Genomic DNA, 19652 nt, shown 5'->3' with positions numbered 1-19652 from the left:
GTTCTCTGATGTGAAAAGCGTTAATTAGTGGGATGTTGATGTTGATTACTGAGGTTGTTTGATATTTTGAATATAATACATCAATACATCACTTCATCTTAATAGGCATTTCCTTGACTACACATTTTTCTAGTCTTATGGGCAACTTTAAGTATTACAGCTCATCTATACTCCTTTATATACCACAGTATATAATTCTAAAACACCAACATCACAGACTTCCTGGAGAAACTGGTGCTGTTAATTCACTTTTTTAATAAATCGAACAAATCAATGTGAAATCAACTCCGTGAGTATTGGTAGTTCAACTCTAACCCCTAACCCAATAGAATTAGTATTTTCTGCAGACAGAATAAATACTCCAACCACAAAGTGCTTCACACAAATGACGATAGTTAATAAGAGAAGGAAGTGAAACAAACCAAACTGTTTTCCTGTGGCACAGCATTTGTCATTACTCAACTTTCCTGCCCTCACATGTTTGCAATAGAGCAGCTTAGTGATCTAAACACACCATATTCCTTTCCTAAAGCATTTAAAAGAACACATTCTTATAAGAGAAGAGTGAATAGTTAATTTGAGATTTAAGAACCTTCAAAGAATTGCACGCAAGTAGAATATGAGTGGTGCATATAACAAAAGGGAATTTGCTAGGGAAAAATGGCTGTTTTTATGTAATGGCCACATGAAAGACAGAGGGACTGAAGTAGTTTGGTACAAAAACCCTTGTTTTTAACACGAAAACATAGTACAGAGAACATCGTCACACGTGCTAATGAAAACATAGACTTAGAGAGTGACCACATTTGGTCAAGAGAGCGAAGACTACTGTTATGCATCCCCTCTGGAACAACTGGAACCATGGCAACGGCAAATGCAGAGAGAAAGCAGCACAGACAGGCAAGGACGTGTAGAAATGGAGGTGATGGAAGAGTCACAAGGATCTGCTGCCAGTGCAGATCAGCTGTGAATAGCCTGGTCACGCCTGTGTTGGCACAATGGCCCCAGCTCTGCCCATTCACAAAACATTAACACCCTCACACAGCTTCCAATAGAGGCAATGTACTCCATTCCGCTGTTATTTTGAGTTTGTGACAATCATTCTCTGTCTGTATCTGACCTTGAAGCACATTGGTCCAAGATACTCACATTGACAACCGACTCTTTGAACTTGATGTGTAGGCGGTAGTTGGACACGGCGATGATGGCATCCTCTGCTCTCCCCACATACTCTGTGAACTCCCCATGCAACTCAGGAAAGGGCACCTGGAAATTGCAAGTGATATTATATTTATACATAAACTGCAGCCTCACATATAACACCTGTGATGTTAGCAATACATGACATAAATATGCGGTAAAATCAATGATTTCACTACAGCACTGTGGATATGGTTAACATGACGATAGTGTAACTATATAAGGTATTTATTGACCAAATATCATGTACCTAGGCTTGTATCTTGTAAAGCTTTTTAAACAGCTCATGTTATTAAATGTACACAACACTAAGTGATCCAATGCAAGATTTCCAAGTTATATAACTGCAAGTTTAAATATCAAAAGTACCATGACTAAAGCATACGAGAAATATCTTCACTGACCAGCTGAGAGCTGACAACAGCTGATAAAAAGAATTTGTCACATCATTATAATGTTTTTCAGAATTAGCTTTCACCGAATGACTGCGAATGTTAACGTTTATTTTCAGAGAGCACTTAACTTCTGACACTTTGTTTCTAAAACTGGTCAAACAGAGAGGGATTTAACGTCTCATGTTTGAGGGTGGTTATGTAACTGATTAAAGGGAAGCGCCTCACACATTTACACATAACTGTCACTTTACCCAATGTTTATTTATGACACAAACAGAGCAACTAGCAACATCCTGACCTGCATGTTTTCTTCCTCCAGGACGGGGGACTTCTTGGGGAATATCTGATTGGCCTGGATACACTCCAAGCTATTCTGCCCCTCCTCCTCCTGCAGAAAGAAGGCCTGTTAACTTTTTACTGAATGAGACTCAACTTTTACAGACACACACTCTGCTTTGGTTTGAATATGTTTTTTGATATTTCTTTCCTCCCTTTTCCTACTCCTTTCACAGATACATTTCCAGCTTTGATCCTGGATCTGTTTTGCAGATAAATCCCTGTATAAGACAAAAGTAGTCGTTTTCTGGGGGGAAAGTGTTAATGCTCAGTGTTACTGCCTAGCTTTTACTGCCACAACGTCACCTGATCATTATTCAAATGATGTGTTATGACATAGTTAAGCACAGTGATGAGAGGGACTAATGAAAGCCAGTTAGACATTGCTGCATTTAAAATAATTTGTGTGGCCATTTATATGTAGCATCTAAAACGAAGAAGCTTCTGCCAAGCCTGACTTTACTTAGCAACCACTACCTGGGAAGTGCAGAGATGACTGAAGTCGCTGCAGCCTCACTGAATTAATTAACACTGTGGTTCTCAAACTGTGGTACGTGAGCTTCCTCCGGATGGTACTGGGAGGAATGTCAAAAATACTGTTCCACTATATGTACCAGGGTATGTGATCAGAGTTCAGCTGAGGAATGTGGAGTAAAAAATTAAAATGCATAGAAAATGAAACAAATAGCGAAAAAAATAAATGAACTAAATGATAATAATTACAGTCACCTTATCCCTCACTCCTCCTTAATCTAATTTTGCTCGGTCTATTTACACCACTGTATTTTAACGTTGGTGCTAATGGTGTTACTTCAAGAGCTCACTATTTTCTCAGGTGGTACTTGGTGTAAAAAGTTTGAGAACCACTGAATTAATGCATCAAACTAGGAAAAAAGGACAACAGATTTCGAGTGATGATATTACCTCACCCCAAGTTTGCTGTTCAATATGTGTGTAGAGAACAAAGTGACCAACTGACTCAGGGACCTTGTCTGGATGATGGAGATTCAGAGTTTATTTCAGAGTAGACATAGACTAGTTGGACCTTCTTCTTTACCCCGCATATGAAAAGATGCACTTAAAGCTTGTTATGATGTGGATGTGCCCAGAAAGCAGGTGTGTCTCAACAGATGCGTTTTGCACCAGTGTCACTCTCATCTACATTGCAAATAAAGTTTGTACACACAAATGATGCTGCAGAACAACACCTTATGGTATGGCACTACTCATTTATGTTTACTTTAAAACTGGTCAATCACAAGGTGAAACTGAAAGTAACTTTTCATTCACATTGTGTGGATGAAGCCCTAATATTTGTGTCCACACTGAAACATACAATGCAGGCTAATTAAGTGTAATCACTGCTTGCACAATGAGCCATGCAATAACAGATGCTGATAACATACAGTGCTTTAAAACTGGAGTTGTCACCAGCAGTCAGTAGGCTTTCTTAGAGACAGAACGTGTGAATTGCCACAGTAGCCTTACACCAGATGAGCACATTTCACAGATGCCTAGCAGAGGGGAATGTGAAGCATGGACACACATGTGGGGTCAGGAATCTTTCCTCAAGGGAACTCTGGTGGGGGTAAAAATGTCTGGCCTTGTGCTGACATAAATCAGCAGGAATCTACAGCCTGTGTTTGGTCGGGACGAAAATGCAGTCTCAACACAATGCAAAGCAAGATTAAGGTGGTCGTCAATGATGTCAGTACGTCCGGTGGGACGCTGGCTCAGCATGAGCCGTGTTGGCTGATACACGGCCAACAATTGCTGGAGGAGCAGTGAGCTGAGGCCAACCAGGGGGCAGCCACCACAGAGTAGCATGCCAACCCAGAACAAAAAACAAGCACACGAGCAATGCATTCAATCTGATGGTTATGTCATAGTGAGACAGCACAGTGCAATTTCTGCTGTGTAAACTGGAAGCTGCTCTGCTTGGACAGCAGCCTTGGACAACCTGTGAAACTGCTCTAGCTGCTTTGACTGTCTGCTTTCCGGTAAACACAGCTGAATAATAATCAATGGAGAGTTTCCGATTTTGCCGACTGCACTCAGGTCACCCGACAGACAGCAGCTACTCCGAAAGCAAACATGCAGTAATGGTACTTTACCATGGCCCCTGTGAAGGAGAGCGGGTCACCCAATGAGAAACTCCGGCCTGGACCAGTCTGTGGAAGCACAACAAACAGATGACAGTTAATTCTAACACAATTCATGTAACTCATCAAAGTCCATAATAAATAATTGGGATATTTTTTAACCCATCCTCTATATTCACACAGGACCAATACAATTATGTGAATACATTTTAAGGACCAAAAAAGACGAAACTGAAGAAGAGAGAAAAGCTTGCTTGCTTCAGAAGCTTAAACTTAACCACTTCACTGCTTCAGGACTGACTTTAGGATGTCAGTCAGACACATAGATTTGAACAAGGTCACATTTGTTTGTAAACAGTGCCAGTTCTCCCAGAGTGTTTGCTTATTTGAATATTTTTGTCAGGTCATCAACAACACACATTAGAAATGGGTGGAAGTATACCTGTGGGAAGAGAAACTTTGAAAAAAAATCGACCTCGGCCCAAATAAATGTTGCTCAGTGAAATTCTGTCACCTATGTGAAAGCTCACATTGCCTGGATGCAGGTTTGAATAATGTATCATGTTTTGCCATATTTTTTTGATTGCCATCTCCTCCCACACTTTTCAGCCGATTATTTGTACATCAAAACGTTGAGGATATTCTGGTAACTATGTCTATTTATTTCTATTTTTAAACTTTATGAAATATCTCACTTATTCGTCATTATTTCTCCCACTGGAAATTAATTGAGAGGGCAGATCAAAGGCAGGCAAGGAAGATGGAAGACGCAGTAAAGGTGATGGCGTGAGTATTCCCTAGTGAACATAAACTTATAAGAAGTGATTTTATTTTTCAAGACATAGCCAAAGTGCTTTTTGGAAGAGATTATAAGTAATAGAATTTAAAATTGTATTTTCAAAATGTATTTAGGCAACCAGTCAACCACAAAGTGCAATGTCCCTACAGTTCATTTTGGCCAGGCACCTTTTTCTCCTTTTACTGAGTCATCCCTTTACAGTTCAATCCCAAATGAAGGCACAAAATGCCCCCAAAACGTATACTTTTCATTTGAACACTGTAATTTGGGTGTTTTCTTCTTTTGCTATATGCTCAGTCTAAAAGAATAAATGGCGAGTCTCATCTACAGGATCACTGAATTTTCACTACCTGAAATGACAGACCACATTAACGCCCTTGTTTCTGCATTAATTTGACGTTCTTTTTTTAGGTTTTTTTTGGAATGTATATAACAAGATGAGACAACAACTGGATTGTTTCACTCTGATATCGTGCCAAAGCATCAGAATGTACTGCTGAACTATGTTCTACGAGATTGATTGAAGGCAAAAAACTAATTGTAGCTCATGGTCGATGAGGAGACCGTAAGCTCTGGTCGGGCAATCGCATTCAACACATTCAATAGCAAATCAATTCAACACAAATTGACATTACAACAGAAAGACATAGTCAGCAGAAACATCCTACAGTGAAGCTTGTAGCTATTGCATAGTAAAGGGGAGCAGAAGCACTGGAGGCCAAATTAAACATCTTTTAAACTTACCAGAGGCAATCGGTGATGGACGATGAACAGTCCTAGTGATCCTTTTTTGGTAACTCAAAAGTAATGCATGAAAATCTGTAGAAAATATGGGGAAAAAACATGCAACTGAATAATGAGCAAATGAGTCTCCTTATGAACAGCAGACTTTTTCACTGAGACATTCAAGCTACAGAAGCTCTTTTGATTCCCTGGCAAATATAGCTGTACTGGTGGCCACAGTGGCTTGCATGTGAGCTCAGAGATACCACTTAAACTCCGTTGTGGAAAGAAGCAAAAAAATCCTGCTAGGTCTTGAAGCACTTAATTTCCTAGTCAGAATACAGGCATAGTTTGGTCAAATCAGTCGGTCATCTAATAGTCATTTTCAGAAACACACTAAATAATATTAAATTTGAACCCCCCCGACTCTGACATTTTGAGGTTAATAAAAGCAGCTGGTTACTAACCCAAATGTCTGTTCAGACAGACACATAAAACAGCCAGACATTTCACAGCACTTAGCTGGTGGGTAGTATTCATTTCCTGCAGTTTAAGGTCGACATATAAATGTCACTGACCACCAGATACCAACTTGTTTGTCCAGGTTTTGTTAAACTATCTTAAAGTGATATCACCTGACATCCAGGGCTATAGCAATTTGAAAAAAATGTGCAATTGTGATTTTTATTGATATATATATGTATATATTGCATTTTCAATTTGAGTTGCAATGTAATTTTTTTAAAAGTTAGGCTTCAAATTACTGTATTACAGAATTCTAAAGAAGACGCAGTTTTATCACATTAGACACCATCAAAACATTAACTATTATACTCTAATATATAGAGAACTTTAGGTTATAAATCGTTTTTTGACATTTATGTACTGCATTTTTAGAGTGACCGAGAACACAGAACATCTGAAAATGGAACAATTGAATTGCAGCCTTGGTGGTTTGCTAATTACACTATTTAAAATTGCAAATTTGATTTAAAAAAATGTCTTGTTCAGCACTACTATCTCTCTCCCAAATGGGCAACTTGTTGGCGATCTCTCCACATACAGGCTGAGTTGTAAAGGTCAGCTACTCTTGCAGAGACGGAAATATGATCTGAAGAGGTCAGTGAATGAGCTGCTCAGGACTTCCACACACCTCATGAACATTTAAAAATCCAAAAGGGCAGAGAAGACAAAAAAGCCTGCTGCACTTATGGTTGAAGAGGCCACCATCACTGCTGAACTGTCTGGTGTAAAGCAGCAAGGGGGATGTCGTTCCTTCACTCGGAAGTCCAGCCTTTACTGCTGGTGCTACCTGATAAAGCCTATCTGCCCTACACATATACACATGCCACTCTGTTTACCACAGCATGCTCGTGATCCGTGGATGCAGCCTAGCTCTGGGTTCAAAGTCACACAGGAAAGGCTAATAAGCCCCTTATAGCCTTAAAATTACTCCTATCCCGTGACCATCATTCACCATGCAACATTATATGAGCAAAAAACTTAAATAATTCACTGCTTTCTATTATCAAGTTATCTGTTCCTATTGAATGCATTTAAGTGTTTTTAAGTTAACTTTAATTATCTATTAAAAACTATGAATGGCAATAACCGACTTTTAGCTTTTAGTGGGTCTAAAAAATTCATCAAATACAATGCCAACAAATGTCTTGTCATAATCTGTCACACCAAATTGAATCATACACCAAACTTTCCAGTTTCCAAAGTGGCGGGCAATGGTCTTGATAAACACTGTAAAATATCTTGGGCATTACTCATGAAATGATGACGCCTGTGAAGATACATTTCGAATTTAAGTATATTGTTTACCTCTGTATAATGCACACTTGTGGACAAATGTCAAGAAATCTGGCGTGCACAGACTAAAGGTGGCAAATAATGATGTGCTGAAAATTCTACTAAAAGAGGCCTAGGTGTAACATTGCCCGTGAATTGTTTTGTCTGCATGCGTCATTACTCAATATTCAAGCTGTATTAAGAAATCTCATGTTCATTTGCTGACTTCATGCATTGTAAATTTGATAATTTTGGTAATGTCCAACATCAGATTCAGCACTGTTCATTATCAGCCCCAGCTACAGTACGGTTGTTAACATACATTTTTAGATACTGTATATTATGAATTTTATGCCTTAGAAATCTTGACTTACCAGACACTTTATTAGATATACATATTCAACTATTCATTACCTCAACATTATCAGTCAGCCAACAACATGGCAGCGACTCAAGGCATATACTGTAGGTATGTAGACATGGCCGTGATAAGCTGCTGAAGTTCATACCAACCATCAGAATGGGAAGAAAGGTGATTTAAGGGACTTTGGCATGGCCGTTGGTGCCATACAGGTTGGTCTGAGTGTTTCAGAAACTACTTATCAACTGGGACTTATCAACAAAAAAATTTGGAAAAAAAGAAAAAGAAAAAAGAAATAATCACTCTGACTGGATTAAAGTTCCAGTGTGTAACTTCTTTCACCAAATCCCTGCTCGTAGGGCTGCACTAAAAATCGTTAAAAAAAAAAAAAATTGCGATCTAGATTCACAACTACACGTTATCTCATTTCTAAATGACAACGATTCTTTTGCACTTTATTTCATGAGCTGCATCCCAAATAAACGATTTTCCTCTCTGAGTTTCTCACCCCAAAACGCAACCTTGTTGCTGCCTTCGCTCTCAACATATGAAGCCTTTACATCACGTGATTCAGTGGAGGCGGAAGCCCGTCTGCAGTTGAGCGTTTACAAGCTGAGTGAGTGCGGCACAGAACATAGGAGAAAGTGTGTGCAAATAAATACAAAATGGATGGTGAAAACCCAGGTGGTAGTGACGAGAATCACGCAAAAAAAAGTTTGCATTCAGCTCGCCATTGCAGGCTTTCAGAAGTGCTGTCACGAAATACACCGACTCCTCTGTTAAATGATGAGATTTTATACATTTCCTTGCTAAATGTTGGAGATTAACCCACGTTTTCAGGACTATTGAGTCTTTTTAACTGATCTACAGTTTGGCATTATTCGGTTTGATTATTGTGCCTCTTCCCATGACGGCACTCCGACCAATCAGTGCACAGCAGTCTGACAACGTCACACATTTTCCCTGGTTATGACATCACGAGTCGAGCTAGTTGAAACTAGAGCTGCAACTAATGATTATTTTCATAATCGATTAATCTGTCGATTATTTTCTTGATTAATCGTTTTGCCCATAAATATCACAAAACCTTAAAAAATGTTGATCGGTGTTTGTCAAACCTGGAAATGATGATGTTTGCAAATGTCTTGTTTTGTCCACAAACCAAAATGATTAACTTTTAATGATTTCTTTGTTATCCAGAGCAAAGAAATGAAGAAAATACTCACATTTAAGAAGCTTAAACCATCAGAAATCTTGTTTTAATCACAAAAAAAGCTTCAAAAATAGTTGTCGATTAATTTAGTAATCGATTCATCGATTAATTGTTTCAGCTCTAGCTGAAACACGCCATATGTCACTTAAGCCACTACAATAATTACAATAACAATAATAACAATTTTGCAGGGCCCTTGGCCCTGAATATAATTGAATGTTTCTAATCTATTAAAGTTTAAAAAAAAAAAAATCGTGATTCACATTTTTTCCAGAATCGTGCAGCTCTACCAGCTTGTGTCACTGTCCCCCAGACTTTCCCCACTTGTCAAGTGAGAATGCAGAGATTTCTGAAAAGAAAACTCATGGTCTGTATTACAATCATTAATTTCAGTAACTCACTTCCTCACTCATGTTTCAAAGAACCAGGGAGAATTCCATTATCTAAAATTTGCTGCCATTTCACTTTACTAGTGTGGCTGTTATGCTTCTACATTCCCTTCTTCACTCATGATGTGACATGCATCAGTCTGTGTAGCCACAGAACAATTAAAAAAAAAACTCTGCTACATTAAGGAACAGAGCGAGTCATGTGGAGCTGATATGCTTAACCAGCATTGTGTGAACTCATTTCACAATGTCCTGGGTGTAAAAGACATTTGCTTACACACCACTTCAATATACGCCTCAACAGCCATTGGGTGAAGGTTGTTTGATGCGTTCTATTATCAACTTATCTGTTCCTATTGAAGTGTTGTGCCGTTTTTTGTAAGACGTAAACTGATTTTAAGTTAATTTAAAAAAAGTATCTATTAAAAACTATGAATTGTAATAACCGACTTTTAGCTTAACGGCTTAACAACAGACCCAAAGGATTAGAGATCACATAGAAAGCTTTAAAAAACATTCTGCTAACGGAAAGTTCAGATGACGGTTTCACTTTGCACTTGTTATAATAGCTTGCTAAATGCCAGTAACATAAATGATCGTTACTGAGGCAAAATAAGTACACTGTCTGAATCGTCATATTACTACGAGTGCTAGCAAGCTAAGTGCTCTGCCACATTATTAAGGAGAACCCATGCACCGTTACTGTCGCTTGTGTTTGTTTGGTCCATAAGATAACTGCCCGCGTACAGAGACAAATGTTATTTTGAAGCTACTTGTGAATTAAACTATTTTTCTCTGAAGGGAGCGTCTGTTTTGCAGTTAACGGTTATCAAATATAGCCGAAATCTATGCTAGCAAGCTAACCTCTGTCGGCAAGAAATTCAGTGAGTAAGGACCAAAAAGATTAATTTATGAGTATTGCGCTGCTGTGTTGTAATGTCACAGCACTCGGCATTTGACATTAGGAGCTGAAACAAACGCAGAACAGCCAGTTATCTGGCTCGACAACACTATTAGCTGCTCGAGCTAGCGCGGCTCTGTTTTTGTTGTTATGAGATGGAGGGCGGACCCCAAAACGGAGGCCTCTGTCAAAACACACACACCCGAGGAACGAGCACAACCGGGGGCGCTTACCTTTCAAAACGGCGATGAAAAGTCAGGTGCCGAAGATTCACCCGAATCCCGTGCAGTTGCTGAGCAGCAAATAAAACTCGACTGAATAAAAACGAGTCATATCCGAGTCCAGTACTCAGCCGTTGACGCCATCGCAGCGAATTCTCCAACCCAACAACCAACCTACGTGGTTCGTGACGTCACCGCGTCAGAGCGATAGTCGAAGCGGGGGGAGGGGCTCCGACGTACCACGCGCTACTATCATGTAAACAGTGCTGCGCCGTGGCTGTTAGATAGATAGATTGATAGATTGATAGACAGATTGACAGATAGATAGATAGATAGATAGATAGATAGATAGATAGATAGATAGATAGATAGATAGATAGATAGATAGATTTTGCAGAAACAGATTCCTGTTTCTTTGTTATTTATTTCTTGATTTAACTATTTCTCTTTGCTCCCTCCCACCCACATTTTGTAGCTTGTAGTTATTACAATGTCTTACCTCTCTGTTCCACTAGATGGTGTACTTGTCTAATACATATATTAAGCCCATAAATGATCAAATCTGAAAGATCATATGGAGGCTATAATGTGGAAACAACAGATATATGTGAGTATGAATGTTTGGAACGTACAAACCTATCTTTGTGAGGACATTTTTTCTGGGCCCCACAACTTTAAATTGCTTTTTCAGGGTTAAGACTTGGTTTTTAGGTTAGGGTTATGTTAAGCGTAAGGATTAGGCACTTCGCAATTGTGATGGTTAAGTTTAGGATAAGGGGTTAGGGAATACATAATGTCTATGACAAGTCCTCACTAAGAAGTGTGTGCATGTGTGTGTGTATTTGCTACTTCTTTAGGATCATTACTGCCATGAACACTGACCTTGTCAGGACCAGTCGTCCTCATGGAGACAAATTCTGTTCGTAATGAAGCAGAACCTCATTTCTGAGGAACTGGTTAAGTTGTGGTCTTGTGGCAAAACAAAAAGCTAGTCCCCATAATGTAAATTATTACATTTTACAGTGAAGGCATGTTGTATGTTGAGGATGAGGTTAAGGTTAAGCCTGTAGTAGTTGTGGTTAAGGTTAGAGTACATTTTCAATATAATGTAAGTCAATGTAATGTCCTATGAAGTCATGGAAACCAGACACTGTGTGTGTGCGTGTGTGTCAAGTTTATTATAGTTCACAAAAACGAAAGGGAAACTAAAACTGAAAAATCCTTTTGGGTTCATATTGAGTGTGTTTACTTTTTTGTCTGTTGGCAATTTTGAAACGTTGTATTTGAGACTCAGTACTTATCAGCTTTTTGAATCTTGCACCATGCAAATACTCCATATTACAAAAAACTCAAACTAAAACACTAAACAGTAACAAAAAATAAAGTAAAACTATTTACAAATTAACAAAAATTTACAAAAATAAAAACTAATAAAACTAGCAAACCCGCTCTAAAAACAAATTAAAACTAAATCATTTTAAAAACAAAACAAAATAGCTAAACTAAAACTAATGATAATCCAAAGCTATTATAACCTTGGTGTGTGTGTGTGTGTGTGTGTGCGTGCTCATTCCTCAGCATAAAGAAATAAAAACATAACACAGCAGGATCTTAAACAATTATGTATTGAATGATGGCTTACATACGCAAATTCAATTCCAAGACGCTTGGCATAATTTAGTCCATTCTTTAACATTTCATAGTGTGACACGTGAGGCATGTTGAACAGTTACCAAACCTGCAGGACACTTCTGTTTATTCACTCACCACTCACATCCCAAGAAAACATTTTCTTAGTGTGACAAACTCTCAATTCTGAATGCAGTCATTACAATTGTGTTGACCATGTACCTTTCTATTTAGTGACAAATGTCAGTTATAAAATAAAAGCCATCTAACGTGTAGGGCTATTGTTACAAAAAAAAAAGCTTTGCTTTTTCTCCAAAGTGGGTGAGATGAAGCCCTACACACTACACCACTCCTAAATCACATGTTACCACAAGGCATTTCTGCATGAGGCATAATGATATGGCACAAAATTAATTTTGAATTGAAATCTGCTGCAAGTAAAGTTCACCGGGTCATTTGGGGGTTCTGAATGGATTCATCATGGCTTTGTGAGAGCCACATTAATCAGCTGCATCATGCATGGACTTCACTAATGTAATAAAAAAAAAAAAAAAGACGAAAAAAGACTAAGTGCTGATTCAATCCCTGTGCAAGAACAACAACACAAAACCACAGTCTATCCCTTCCCTTGTCCTGTGACCAGAATGGATTTGCATGCAAAAACAATGAGGTGAGCTTTCACATGTAGAGATAATGGTTTGGGTAAATACATTTTCAATCTTTTTTCTTTTCTTTTTTTTTCAACATATGTTACCATGAAAGACAACGACATTTCAGTGAAAGAAATGCCTCATAAACTTCTAATCATATAGTATATTATGCACAAAAAAGGTGGTACGAAAAATCAGAGGAAAAAAAAACCGTTGGTGGCAAAGTCACTGATGTGGAAAAATGCAACCCATCAGCCTCGTCCTGGTAGCTTCAGTCTGCGCTGCACTTGGACACATCGTGTGTCATGAATTACAAAACAGCAACACACCACTGCTTTTTTTTCCCCAAAGTTCCAATTCTCATATACTGTACTTACAGCTCCCACAGGCCCGTCTAATATATAATGAAAGCCTTTCTCTACACCACATGTTTTTATATCATAGTCGGAATCACTGATGACAGCAACTGTTTCAGTAAAGCTTTAAAAAGCAAGACTACCCTGAGAGAAGGTCTAAAACGTGGGCAAGCTTGCCAGACCAGAACTGGCTTAAATGGGTTTGATTTATTAAATCTGTACACTCTATTTCAATAAAATCAGCACATTTTGTTCCAAGAATGTAAGATATTATTCATGTTTTTTTTTGTAAATGTGTAATATATATCTCTACATAATACAATCCAAGTCCTTTGAACTATGTAGACATGTGCAAGTGTTTACTACCAACTTCAACGATTACAGTAAAGGCAAAAAACGTGTGGACACTAAGTTAGGATAATGTTGATATTTGAAATTTCTCCTCACAATTATCAAAATCTAAGTGCTGTAAGTAGTTCATACACGAGGTATTGAATATCTAGTTAACTGTTCTGAGTATAAAATAGAGGCAAAATACAGAAAGAACATTTTTGCAAGCATGACAAAGAAACTTCTACGGACACAATACACAAGTGGTTAAAGATAAATATGAGGGGATACCTGTAACCTTCAGTGTACTTACAGACTGAATGTTTTCATGTGGATGAGAGGTCACACTGTGTGTATCATGCTCTCACATGCTGAGCTTTGAGCCCCAGGTGAGGTCACATCTCAGCACTGGAGTATCACTCTCAGACTGCCCATCTTAAAGCTGCAGTGCGTAACTTCTGTTGTCGTTGACGTTAAGATTCTGTCGAGCAAAACTATCAGACCTGACTGAGGGAGCGTTTGTGTGTATACTCCAGCAGAGCGGGGACGGGCGGGGACAAGAAGCCATAATACTGGCAAACTGCGACCATGTTATCTGAGCAGTGCAATTCAACTCTGAAACACATTTCCATGGTCTTTGAATTTTCCGTCATACGCTGACCTAACCGTAACATGCCGATGTTCCTTTTAAACACCGTTATACTGAGAAACAGAGATAGTGAACCAAAGCTCCACCAAACGTCATCAACGCAGGAAGTAAAGATGAGTGAGAGTCTCCCGAAGACCCACTCATGTTCTGATAAGTGATAACATGATGGTTCACGAGGGAAAAACCAGGTAGTCTTTGGTTTCCACAAGTGAACGACTGACTTTACAGTGTTAAGCTCGCTGGTTAAAATCCTGGTGCAGGTTCCTGAAGTGTGCCAGAGCTGTACCAGACCAGACCCAGACCCCTTAGAGCTGATGTGTGACGTGATCTGACATAGCGGACCTTCGTTTGTATTTAAAAGTTACGCACTACAGTTTTAACTGTACTTAGAGGTTGAATTGTTTGGTCAAGTACATGTTATTGTAGCTACAGTAAAAGATGCACTTTAAGAAAGTGCACTCAGTCAGGTTGAGGAGGAGCATAACACGCAGGAATCATGAGCGCTCCATCTCTTCAAACAGCAGCATATTCTTTGTAAAAAAACAAAAAAAAACAAGACTGGTGTAGCTTTCTATCTCGTGATCACAGGAGAGTACGTTCTCCTCCACTGATTCAAATATGCGTGGGTCGTGTCTGTGTGTACGAATGAAACACATGGTCACAGCTTGATGTGTGTCAACATAATCTGAGGTAAAACAGGTGTTACAGTCTGAGAACCAGTGCCTTAAGAGGGTCAGAGAGGTAAAGTCTGAAAGAAAGCGTGTAAACGGTGCCGCCAGAAGCACAAGGGCCTTAAACTGTAAACCTCCAGGATTATTCAAAACAAGAAAAAGGAAAGTAAAACACTAAAAGTACTCTACGTATCAGATTTGAACGTTTACTTTTTTCTTATTTTTCGCAAGGGTTTTCAACTTTTTTTTTCTTCTTGTTTTCGCTCAAGTATAATCACAGGTGACTAACTACAGAGGATAACAGGGTCAGGTGAGTACCATGCTACATCAGGTTTAGAGAAGGCTATTGCAGACAATTCTACAACATGTACAACCACATTTTATACGTGTGAGTTACAAATATTTCAAAACATATCACCGAGAAACCAATACATACAGGATGTTGAATATTTAGAGTCTTAAAGGACTATCCCTCAGTCAGTAATAGGATTTCATGTTACTTGACTTAAACTGTCCAGTCTTACAGACAAAATCTGAAAAATTGCTATTCAAAAAGTAGCAAATTTGGTCAATGTCTCTTTTCAAATAGTTATAGTGCTTTTAATGGCTTAAGACAGGGGTCTTTTTTTAATCTCACCCAGTGGCAATCTACAGAACTTCAGTGTACATTTGATGACACCATAGCTGCAAAAGTCTTCATGTCGAGTCCAAAAGGTAAAACAACAGCTAATGCTGTCACATATATTTCAAAGGAGTATGCATTATCAAAAACAAATACACATTTATAAATTCTTCTTTTTTTCCCCCCCCTCCCGACTTTTTAGTTCTTGCAGGGAGTTTAGCCGCATGTTTAGCTACTTGTTCCTGTTTCCTATCGAGTGGTGAGTCATGAGGACAGACCTTCAGGAGCCACGCTCCGTTCAGAGTCTTCAGGAAGATTCTAGACTCTCCAGTGTGCCGCGAGGGTCATCAGGACTAAATACAAGGAAAGGCGGGGCTTAAAACTCCCATTCCAGTGTTTCTTCTCTATTGGCTGCCCTCTCTAGCCTGTGGATGATGTTATTGAGGTTGGCCATTTTCTCATTGCGTCTCTGGCTGCTTCTATTGAGTTTGGGGCTTTGGAAGGGAGGGCTCTGGTTGGGGTCCAGGCTGTGGTTGGTGCTCGTTGAGGGCGGGTTGGGCAGTGAGGGCGATATGGGGGCAGAGGAGGAAGGGACAGGGGAGACTGACATCATGAGGCCGGGTGAGGATGCAGCAGAGGGGGAGTTCAGGGACACTTCCAGGCTACTGCGGCATGGCTCTGACGAGGCCTTGAAGCTGACTGGGTCCACGGGGGATTTTCCAGCGTCTTCCCCCTCGTGCCTGGACTGACTGGCTCTTTGTGGTCCGTCCATGGAGGCCGAGCCAGAGTAGAACCCTTGAGCTTGGCTGCTCATACCATCTTCGTGCCTCAGGCCCTGGCCGGCCAAGTGGGGCTCACGACAGGCGGCGATGGAGTCCTCTTGCTCGCTTTTAAGCTGCGGGAACTGAACTGCCATAGAAAAACACTGAACCCTCGACTCTTTCACGGAGCCCTCCTTTCCGTGCCCCTCCTCTTCTTCCCTGTCCATCGCCTCCTGTTTGACATGAGGCAGAGCAGTGTTGGCTCTGAGAGGAAGGCTGGAGTGGATGTGTCCTGAGGTCTTCTGCAGCCTCCTCTCCTCTCCGTCAGAGTGGGGGCTCCGCGTCGCTGAGGGGGAGTAACTGTGGTGCTCAGGGTCGGTGTCATTGTCTGGCAGACCCTCCATCAGCACCTCCCGTCGCATCCTGGACCTGCACACAAACACTGCTCATTAGAGGGCAACATACAGGTAGGATAAGGATGACCTTTATGTCAAGGTCAGACTACATCACCACCTGACAGCGTGTGTCATAGTGAATGAAAAGTATGCCTCAGTGAATTTACAAGGAAAACTTCTACTAAAGGTCATAAAGTTCACTGGACTGGCCTGTAGTTGTGGAACCAGTTGATGACGGTGTTGGTTTTGAGGTTGAGTCGAGAGGCCAGCATCTCGATGGTGTTCTGAGACGGGTACGGCTCCAGCAGGTAGGCCCGCCTCAGCGCTTCCTTCTCCTCTGCTCCCAGCACCACCCGGGGCTTCTTCACCTGGCTGAATGGGCACAGGTCCAACGAGACCAGGGACGGACTCACACACTCGGAGCGAGTGCTGGGGGAGTCGCTGTCTGAGCCGGTGCTCAGCAGCCCGTAGCGCCTTTTCAGATAGGCTGGAGGGAAGACAGTGATATCTGCTATAAAGAGATCAACAATATACACTCAAAGCTCAACTCAACACATTATTATTACTGGTATTTTTATTAGTGTTACATATTAATATTACTGCAGTGCAATCCCCCTGGTGGGCTGCAATGGTACTGCAGGCAAGCCACTATTTATATCATAATTATATTAAAATGTGGTATCTGTAACACCTTCATTAAGACTGATATATGATATTTACTTTTTAAAAATAAATCAAACGTATAATTTTACAGTTTTGCAGAGGTCTTATGTTCTGTTTAATTAATAATAAAATTAATTAGTTAATTAAAATTAATATACATGTTATTATATTATTAATTTAAAATTATTCAAATAAATGATAATAGGACGCATATTCTTTATTTTTGTCCTTTAGAGCACTGTGAGGTGAGTTGTGATTATATTTACTATAATAACTATAATAATTTTGAAGTAAAAACTGTAGTAAAATTATTACTTTTTTAAGGAGAAAAATTTATTCAGTAACTCATTACACTTCCTGAGTAACTTGTCCGACACTAGTATTATTATTATTATTATTATTATTGTTGTTATTTGTGCCCACCTTTCTTCTCCATCTTCTTCATGGCCCTCAGCTTGTCAACATTGTGAGGGTCATTGAGCCACAGCTGCATGCGGACAAACGGTTCCCTGCCTTTCAGGCTGAGTTTGTGCCAGGGTTTGGGCCGGGAGAGCAGGTCCGACACCGAACCTTGCGTCAGACCCAGGACGGTTTCCCCGAACAGGCGCTGGCCTGTGATGACACAAAGACGCAGTCAGTGACAGACTTACCGCACGCGTTTGCATCAGCTTCATCCCACACCAGCTAGTTTTCCATCTGATTAAATAAACAAAAATTCTGTGGAGCTAAAAATACGAATCAAGTTGCTCACGTGGAGGAATGTTGTGGTTTCATTATCACTCCACACAAACAGTTCCTCCACTCATGCGTCATTTCCACTTTTTTCCAGTGCAGTGAAATGAGGAAGCTGGAGTGATGTTCCAGTCACATTAAAAAAACACCAAGAACTATATGCACTATTTCCTTTTTTTAATGTGCAAATCTAAAATGAGCACATAAACTGTGAAGTGTGATGTCATACACACCTAGGTTGTTGTCCGTTAGCACCTCCTTGACCTTTTTTGTGATGGCAAAGGTGTCCAGCTCAGGAGACATGGCCACCAGCTCCTGGATGCCAAGAGGGTTTGTGGGCTGATGCAAAGCTATGAGGCTGGGAGTAGATTTGCCTCCGTCTGTGTGTGGGGGGAGGCCCAGCCCGAGGCTCTCAGGCTGCTGGTTCTCTTTGCTGCTCTCCAGAGAGAGACAGACAGGCTCGACCAGTGGACTCGGGTGGCTCTCTGCTGGACTAGAGGGTGGGGAGGGTGAGGAGTGGGCCGTCACTGGGCTTTTATCTGGAGGAGGGAAACAGTATGGGAAAACTGTAAGTGCTAGATACATCCACATTTCAATTCTCAGCAATTACTGTCCTTTTGAACTGAGGTCAGGTCTGATAGTACTGCCTGACAAAGCCTATGTTCAGATGAAGGACTCGACATAGAAAGCGTTTTTACATTGTTTCTGTTGATGAAGACCAACAAACAGACGCAGAATAATAACATCAACAAAAGTTATGCCCTGTAGCTATAAAATGACCATTTTAACGCTCTTAAATGTTAAAAACCAACACATTTGTTAGTGTTACACACTGCAGGCTTACCCTGAGCATGGCCCTGGTGTGGGGGTTGGTTAAGGCTCTGGCCGAGCTGGTCCAGTAACCACAGCTGCATACGGATGAAGGGCTCCCTGCCTTTCTGGGTCAGCTTGCTCCAGGGTTTAGGCCGTGACAGCATGTCACTCACGCTGCCCTGAGAAAGACCCAGCACCTGTGCCGGACCACAACAGGTTGATATGTGGTGAGCAAACATGGGAAATCATCAGCATTAATGAGAATAAATGTATAAATGAAACATAACTGATTGTACATGACTGGCTCCTACAATGACTTCCTTGATAAACTTTCCGAAAACAGCCACTAGAGGGAAGCAGAACGCCACAGATGTTTCTGTTGGCTCTGGTCACACAGAAAAGTGTCTTAATAAAAAAATCCATTCACGGATCATTTTAACAGCAACATCATCAATGATTGATGATGATATTATTTACTGAGAATTTAAGCATGGTGATAAATCAACAAAAAAGACAATGTCTATTTTCTTTTTCAAGACAAAGTTGGATACTTTAAACAATGAACTGCACCACTTGAACTAATTATCACAAAGTACACTAAGGAAATCCCACAGTGGGAGACACTGTATCTCCATGGAGAACACAATGGTAGGGTCAAATTGGCAGCAAGCTTCCAAAGCTGACCACTCAGCTAAGGACAATGCTAATGGCTACACAAAATAAGATGTTAAAAATAGTTTTGTATGGAGTGAGGCAAAGCAGAAAAATACTGCTCTCCCACATTTGTAGAAAAACATCTGAAAGGACTGAAGACACGGCTCGTTATAGAATAGCAAAAAGAGGAACATGTTCTAGTAGAGCTGATCCCAGCTGACACACGAGGCAATCATACACTCTCATACTCACACCTATGGTCAATTTAGAGAGTCCACTTAACCTCTGCA

The 19652-nt window shown here is 40.2% G+C and overlaps 2 protein-coding genes across 9 annotated transcripts in view; both read right to left on the bottom strand.

The window, feature by feature from the left end:
• mtmr3 (myotubularin related protein 3) overlaps positions 1-10622 on the bottom strand; it is a 29849-nt gene extending 19227 nt beyond the window's left edge. For 4 of the 7 annotated variants that reach the window (XM_058635513.1, XM_058635515.1, XM_058635516.1 and 1 more), the window contains exons 1-5: positions 10450-10621; positions 5577-5651; positions 4046-4102; positions 1894-1983; positions 1150-1266 (exon numbers count right to left, since the gene is read on the bottom strand). In XM_058635513.1, the coding sequence (XP_058491496.1) occupies positions 1150-1266; positions 1894-1983; positions 4046-4048 (210 nt within the window). In that variant the 5' untranslated portion in view covers positions 4049-4102; positions 5577-5651; positions 10450-10621. Of the gene's footprint in view, positions 1-1149; positions 1267-1893; positions 1984-4045; positions 4103-5576; positions 5652-10449 lie in introns of all 7 variants that reach the window. The other 3 variants (XM_058635511.1, XM_058635514.1, XM_058635512.1) reach the window with 2 other exon arrangements.
• Positions 10623-12044: 1422 nt separating this feature from the next.
• The window catches only part of cux2b (cut-like homeobox 2b), a 101411-nt gene continuing 93803 nt past the window's right edge, over positions 12045-19652 (bottom strand). Inside the window, exons 18-22 of one of the 2 annotated variants that reach the window (XM_058635773.1) lie at positions 18740-18905; positions 18129-18434; positions 17587-17775; positions 16711-17011; positions 12045-16534 (exon numbers count right to left, since the gene is read on the bottom strand). In XM_058635773.1, the coding sequence (XP_058491756.1) occupies positions 15721-16534; positions 16711-17011; positions 17587-17775; positions 18129-18434; positions 18740-18905 (1776 nt within the window). In that variant the 3' untranslated portion in view covers positions 12045-15720. The remainder of the gene's footprint in view (positions 16535-16710; positions 17012-17586; positions 17776-18128; positions 18435-18739; positions 18906-19652) is intronic. The other variant, XM_058635775.1, reaches the window with a different exon arrangement.

This window comes from Solea solea, chromosome 8, assembly GCF_958295425.1.
Source record: "Solea solea chromosome 8, fSolSol10.1, whole genome shotgun sequence".
In the NCBI taxonomy this organism is placed as follows: Eukaryota; Metazoa; Chordata; class Actinopteri; order Pleuronectiformes; family Soleidae; genus Solea; species Solea solea.
The sequence above is the reverse complement of the archived record's forward strand: the minus strand, read 5'-3'. Positions and strand labels throughout refer to the sequence as shown.